Source organism: Myotis davidii, unplaced genomic scaffold (assembly GCF_000327345.1).
Source record: "Myotis davidii unplaced genomic scaffold, ASM32734v1 scaffold216, whole genome shotgun sequence".
In the NCBI taxonomy this organism is placed as follows: Eukaryota; Metazoa; Chordata; class Mammalia; order Chiroptera; family Vespertilionidae; genus Myotis; species Myotis davidii.
Window position 1 is genome coordinate 223,446 of NW_006287277.1, and position 7,809 is coordinate 231,254.

Sequence of the window (7,809 nt, forward strand, 5' to 3'; positions counted from 1 at the left end):
GTCAATGTTGGTACGCTTGAAGTTGTCCCAGAGACTCCTTACACTGTCTTCATATTTTTGGATTCTTTTTTCTTTTTGCTCTTCTGGTTGAGTGTTTTTTGCTTCCTCATATTTCATATCATTGATTTGATTCTTAGAACCCTCCACTCTACCATTGAATCCCTGTATATTATTCTTTATTTCAATCAGTGTATGCTTAATCTGCAACTGGTCCTTCTCCTTTTTTTTGAGGTTTCTAGAAGATTCTTGAGTAACCTTATAACCATGGTTTTGAACTCTATATCCAGTGGTTTGCTTTCTTCCATTTCTTTCATTTGTGACATGTTTCTTTGTCTCTGCATTTTGGCTCCTTCCCTGTGTTTGTTTCTATGTATTGCGTAGAGTTGCTATGCCTCCTTGAGTTGATAGAGTGGTCTTGTGAGGTAGGTGTTCTATAGGGCCCAGTGGCTCAGCCTCCCTATTCCCCTGAGCCGGATGCTCTAGGTGCACCACTCTGTGGGCTGTGATCACAGTCTTGTAGTTGAGACTTGATTGCTGTTGGTGTCACTGGGAGGAATTGACCTCCAGGTCAATTGGCTGTGGGGACCAGCTGCGACTACAGTGGGAGAGCTGCTGTGCAGGAGACACCCCTGTGGAGCAGGACTTGCTTCAGTGGGGCTTTGGTGCTCACTGAGTCTGCCCCTTGAGTGTGTCGCTTATGGATATGTAGAGTTGTAATCTGGCATGGTCTCACACTGACCACTGGGTACACTGTCTCTTGGGTTTCCAGGGAGTGGCAAAGTCAGCCACTGCCTAGGGCCACGCAGCAGGAACTATAGCGAGAGCTGCAGATTCCTCCTCTTTGTATCGATTCCCCTGAGCCGGATGCTCTAGGTGCACCACTCTGTGGGCTGTGATCACAGTCTTGTAGTTGAGACTTGATTGCTGTTGGATCGGGTTTGGAAGTGCCCAGATGAGGCCCAGCCACAAAGCAAGGCAGGGTGGTGCTGGTGCTGGGTCTTGGCCCTCTATTGAAAGGTTTGGGGCTCCCTGACCCAGCAGCAGCTTACTTGAGAGACCCTAGCCTGAGCAAGGACAGGCCATTCATATGCAAAAGCCACTGCACACAGCTTGGATGGGGTTGTAAATTGGATGAGGTGGGGTCTTAGGGACTCACCAGAGCAGAGCAAACAGAAATGGCTGCCAGTCAGCCCTGCGACTGATTGGGGAGGTCCCAGCATAGGAACAGTGATCTGTGAGCACCTTCCTCTGGGAGAAATCCGCCCTCGAGTTCTTGCCCTGATGCCAGTCAGTCCATTTCCTCCTTGCATGTGTCTGTGTCCCCCAAAGCCTCGACCTGGCGCTGGAGCTCAGAGGAAGCAGGACCTTGTAAGTTCAGTTCATGGTGCCAGCTTTTATGAGAAACAGCTGGGTCTCCAGCAGCCTCTGTGTCACTGAACCCCAATCTGCACTGGTTTTTATAGCCCGTAGGGACTTCTTTTCCCAGCACTGGGAGCCTGGGCTGGGGGTCTGGTGTGGAGCTTGGACCCCTTGCTCCTCTGGACGGCATCCACAGATACGCTCTCCCTCCTGATTAAAAAAGTGGAACACATTGGTGCCAGACCAGCCAATTCCCTGCCTCCGCACCTCCTACCATTCTCAGTGTGCTTTCTTCTTTACTTCTCTAATTGTAGGACTTCTATTTAGCCAGCTTTCCAGCAACTCTGGTGATGGTTGTTCTGATTTTAGTCGTAATTTTCATGTGGTGGTGGGAGGCTGTGAGTACAGGTGTTTACCTATGCCGCCATCTTCTCTGTTCCCACCAAGAAACTCACTTTTGAAGATACGTTCTTTCTGGTCTGTAGGATCAGTGTACTACATTATCTCTTTTTAAGGAGCAGCAAATATGATAAATCATAACATGTTCCAAACATGGACAGTTCACCCTCAAGTTTTCCATACAGAGCTCTCTAAAAAAAGAGTTTTTCCTATAGACAATAGGTAATTCATACTCCCTGTGAAATACTTAGACTGTGCAAACAAATGTTATAAAGAAACTAACAATTACCTTTGATTCTATTACTGAGATATAATCAATTTTAACACTTTGGTATGGATATTCTTGCAGGATTTTTAAATGAATATATGCAAATGTATATGGAAATGTGATTATAAGATGTTCCTTTGTAACTTGCCCTTTTCCATTTGTAAAAATTTTCAAATATACAGACATGTCCAAAGAATAGTATAGTGATTATCTCTGTAGTTCCCACATTGGTTCAACTATTGTTTCATGTTGAAAAAATCATATTTGCCTCATCTATTTGTGATTGTGTACCTTTATGTGTACATTTTTGCAGAATCATTTGAAAGTTGCAAATATTATACTACTTCACTCTTACATATTTTAGCAAGAATCTCCTAAAATTAAGTACATTCTCTTAGGTAACAAAAATACCATTATTGCACTTAGAAAATCAATAAAAATCCCTTAATCATATTCACTGTTCAGTCCATATTCAGGTGTCTTTAACTGCTACAAAAATGTTGTTTTTAAATCCTCACCTGAAGATATGCTTATTCATTTTAGAGAGAGGGTAAAGAGAGAGAGAGAGAGAGAAGCATCTATTAGTTGCCTTCCATAGGTGCCCTCACCAGGAGAGAGGGAGGGAGGGAGAGAGGGAGAGAGTTGGTTGCCTTCCATAGGTGCCCTCACCAGGAGTTGAACTCTAAACCTAGGTATGTGACCTGATAGGGAATTGAACCTGGAAACTTTCAGTATATGGGGTGATGCTCCAACCAACTGAGCCACAGCGGCCAGGACAAAAATGTTTTTTATAGTTATTCTTTTCAGGATTCAATCAAAGTTTACACTTCCATTTGATTATGTGTCTCTCATTGATCTTTTTATTTAGAACAATGCCTCCTCCCTTATTTTTAAAATAATACCAATGAGCAGGCCAGGTGAGGTGCTCCTCCGTTTGGATTTGTCTATTTCCTTATGATATTGTTTAACATTTTCCTCTATCCCTGGAAAACTTTTCTGTAAAAAGCTAGATAGTAAATATTTATACATTTCAGGCCATTTTAAAATTATTTGGAACTACTTTAATTATTAAAGTGAATTTATCAACTGCTTACTGAACACATGCTAGATATGAATGTGAACAATAGATAAATAAAATATCATAGTGGACATAGAACCATAAAGGAAAAGATTGATTACATTTAAAACTTTTGTACTCGGAACAAAGTAAAATAAATAAAAAGACAAATTATGTATTAAGAAACTATAACACAGAACAGAAGATTAATTTTCTTAATATAAATATTTATTCTGAGGAGAACCAAGATGGCAGTGTAAATGCCAATACTCACCGCCTCCCACAACCACATGAAAATTACAACTAAAATACAAATAAGAACTGCCTGAAAGCTGGCTGAATAGAAGTCCTACAACTAGAGATGTAAAGAAGAAAGCACATTGATACTAGTAGGAGAGGCAGAGGTGTGGAAGGGAATTGGGGAGAGCAGGACCTTGGAGAAACTTGTGCACCTATATAGGAATGTTCACAGCAACATTGTATTACACCACATCTGGACATAACCCAGATGTCCATCAACAGCAGACTAGAGAAGTAAGCTAGTATAGTCATATGATGGCATATTATAGAGCAATGAAAGGCATGAACCACAGCTACTAGTGACAAATGGATGACATTTAAACCTAATACATACAGAATGATTCCACTTATTAAAAGTTCAGAAGTAAAGGGTCAGGGTAATGCTGCCTCCAGTGGAGAAAAAGAGGGCCCATGGACAGCTGGAGTGCTACGTTTTGACTTGGGTGTTGTTACATGGGTGTTAACTTCATTAGTCTGTAAACTGTTCTTTGTGTGTATTATGTACCCTTCTGCATGCATGAGAGAGATCGGAGTAAAAAGAACAAAAAAACAAGGTTTGCTATCATGCAGTGTAGTATGCTCCTATATATGGTTTTGTTTGTGGGGAGGAGAAGGGAAGCATTCCTTAACATATGTTACATGGAAAAATTCTGGAAAGGTAAACACTCTCTTGGCTGCACAAATGGAATTAAGAATTAAGGGTGTATGAAGGGAAGGTGAGATGTACTTTTATGTTATTTAAATTTCTTACCATATGCTTATTTTCAATAGTTTTATAACAAAACTTCGTAATAAAATATTTGAGTAGTCTAGTGATTTACCATTTAGTCCTGAAGCAGAGGGCATGTTGAGGGGAGTGGGGAAGAGAGAACAGGATCGTTTCTGAGAGGGCCCTTATTTTCAGCCTGACCACATATTCCTCTCTTCATTCCCTCCCTCTTCAGCAGTCTCAGATTTGCTCCACCTCTGATGGGCACCTCTTTCTTCCTGTAAAGTACAAATTACTCAGCAAATGAGTGATGGAGTGTGAATGATATGGAGCCCACAGAATTAGGTCAGCAGATGAAGTTTTAAAAATATTAGCTAGATACTTTACATACTTTGCATAGTGAGGTAAAATATGGCTCAGTCTTCATTCTCCAACTGCTATTCATTGATACAAAGAATGTACTTGCCTTAAGATGAAATTTAAAAGAAAGTAATTATAAAAGAGGATGCATTGTGTGTTTTCAAACTAGAAAAACATTTATATTAAAAACTGGATTTATACTTAAACAGCCTCAGATATCAATCTGAAATGAAACAGTTTCTATCAGTTCAATGACATGACTCTTTAAATTTTCAGTAACAGAATGTATTTCATGAATGTTTCTTATTTTATGCTGAAATCTATTTATCTGGTACAATAAAAGGAATGGATTGTTCTATGCCTAATTCAGAGCCAATTTTCCCCCCAGTAGTTAAGAGTCAATCCTAGTACTGAGTTTATTAGCACAAAAATAAACGTGTGACAGTTTGGAGGCTGTTAATGTGTTATCTTTAATTTTTTAAATAAAGGTTATATGAATAGAGGATTTCAAATAGTATCAAATTAAAAGTGACTATTTCTGTTTATAATTATGTCTTTTGGTTTCTGAAACAGAAATTATTTCAACAAGAAAAACAATTTCCTTGTGGGGGTAGGAGTGTTGATAGGCTTTGTTTTTTATTCATATTTATTGGACTTACTCATAGTCATGTTGATTACTAAACCCAGTAGTGAAACTAGTGCTAATACATTGGCATTCTCTCAATTTGATATGTACAATTTATTGCAGTTACTTGCTGTGTTTTCTTGTCATTAGAGACTTAAAATTTACAAGTAAAATAGTTTTGCTTTGAGAAGTATTCTCTGCTTTTCTATAGAAAAATAAATTAATATGCAGATTTGGAGAGAGCACTTCCTGAATTAATGGTATGTCAGTTTTCATATGAAACTATGTCTCTGGCAATGATTTTTCTTTCTACTTTACAGGTTGGCTTGGCTTCTATTCAGGAAGTTCAGAAGCATCTTTTGCTTAAGGAAAAAGTTATCTTAAAATCTTACAAAGCTTTAATGAACTTGCTTCAAGGAAAAGAATGTAGTACATCAATTGCAGAGGAGGTAAAATTAATCATGTGACCATTTTATCATTTTATTAATTAAAACCTATTGAAGAGTTATTTATTTAACTTTATTTTTTATTTTTGACACTATTACAGAAGAATTATTTGAAATGGAAATTAGAATATAATAGAAATATGCAATGGATCAAGAAGCAAAGTGGCAGGGATTATTAATGGTAGACTTTTATGTCATTGAAAAATATGAGATTAAGAAGCCAGTATTTTACCAATTTGCAAGTTATTCTTATTCAGTAGGATATCAAAATCTCAGTTACCAGGAACCTTGGGGGAGTAAGTCCTTTTGTTTAAAAAATATTTAACAAAACTCTTTTATTTGTATAGTTTGAATAGAAATTACTCCTAATTGAATTATATATTTTCTGACTTCTTAAGCAAAATTACTGAACATTATTTAAGCTTGTATTAATGACACAATTTTATCATTAGTATAATTGTTGTTCTTTTAGTCTCTTGCATGGTTCATTTTTAAGGACATTTATTTCTCTAGTTAATGTCCCTAAATTGCTCTGAATTTTAGCCCTTATGTCTGCTTTTTATCATTTTACTGTCATTTTCTTTGGGGTTGACCATCATCTGAATCTCTTTAGTACCTTTTAATTATTTATGCATGTACAGTAATGTAGATAGCAAAAACTGCTTAGACTTCATAAAAATAGTATTTTTGCACATTAGTTCCACGCAGAGGACAGTATAACAAAGTTACAAATAAATCAAGAAAAGCTGGGCAGTGCTTTGCTCTGACCCGCTTCAAGGTTGATCATTCTTGTAATGGTCTGTATTTCAGTCCTAGAAATATGAGGATTTGGGTCCAAAATATGACTCTGTGAGTATAAGAAACATAACAAAGACCCATCATGTTACATTTCTGTAATACTCTTCTAGTTTTCTGAGAAACCTCCTGAAAGTCATTTTTAAAAGTCTCCCCCTTTCCCTTCCTTACCCCACCCCAACAATTTTGACAGTATTAGAAAAGGGGAAGAAATTAGTGCATTGAAACCATTGTGTGTGAGATACTGTTTGGCCCTTTACATGGTTAATTTGAACAGTAGTCCTGGCAGGTAGTAAACATTTCTGCAGGTTTGGGATGAATAGTCTGCCTCACATCTCACCGCTACTGACAAAGTGTCAGACTCCTAGGAACATGTGTAGTCCACTCTAGTGGAAGTGCCCTTATCGTTTTTTTAGTAATTGGCACATAGAGGGGTAATATAGATTAATGGTTAAGGTAGAGCATGGGCTCTGTAACCACTCTGCTTTGGTTCAAATCCCAGCTGTGCCCCTTGCTAGCTGTGTGATCTAGGACAGTGATGGTGAACCTATGACATGTGGCAGAGGTGACACGCGAACTCATTTTTTTGGGTTGATTTTTCTTTGTTACATGGCATTTAAATATATAAAATAAATATCAAAAATATAAGTCTTTGTTTTACTATGGTTGCACATCTCCAGTGGGAGATGTGCAGGAGGCAGCTGGTCGATGTTTCTCATCGATGTTTCTGACTCTCTATCTCTCTCCCTTCCTCTCTGTAAAAAATCAATAAAATATATTAAAAAAAAATTTCTATATGTGACACGGCACCAGACTTAAGTTAAGGTTTTTCAAAATGCTGACACGCTGAGCTCAAAAGGTTCGCCATCATTGATCTAGGACAAGGTACTTAACCTCCCTTAACCTCATTTTTTTAAAATCTGGAAAATTTAGATAATAATACTATGGACCTAGGGCAGTGGTCGGCAAACTCATTAGTCAACAGAGCCAAATATCAACAGTACAACGATGGAAATTTCTTTTGAGAGCCAAATTTTTTAAACTTAAACTATATAGGTAGGTACATTGTTACTAACTTCATTAAGGCATTCCTAAACTGGCCTTTGCTAAAAAGGTCCTCAGTCTAATTGAGATACGTTCGCTGAAGTCGACCCCTTCCAACTTTCCCATCCACACTCGTCTTGTATACTTGTTTCTTCTATCTTTTGTCTCCTGCGCGCGATTTGTGGATGTTTCTTCTATCTTTTGTCCCCTGCTGACTGACTGGCTCACTCAACTCGTGCATGAATCGCGCGCCTCCCTTGTGCTGCGTATCCCATCACCCAACCGACCAACACCCCCACTTTTTCTAACGCCACTTCTTCAAAATAGACTCACCCAGGCTGAAAACCGACTTCTGCGCATGGGCCACGAAGTTTCAATCGCACTGTATGTGCTCGCCCACATGTGGTATTTTGTGGAAGAGCCACACTCAAGGGGCCAAAGTGACGC

The 7,809-nt window shown here is 38.5% G+C and overlaps 1 protein-coding gene across 1 annotated transcript in view; it reads left to right on the forward strand.

Annotated features, from left to right (window-relative positions):
* Positions 1–7,809, forward strand: part of FANCB (Fanconi anemia complementation group B) — a gene marked incomplete at its 3' end in the record, with an annotated part of 22,757 nt that overhangs the window by 11,368 nt on the left and 3,580 nt on the right. The window contains 1 exon segment of the mRNA XM_006779515.2: positions 5,398–5,526. Coding sequence (XP_006779578.2) covers positions 5,398–5,526 — 129 coding nt within the window.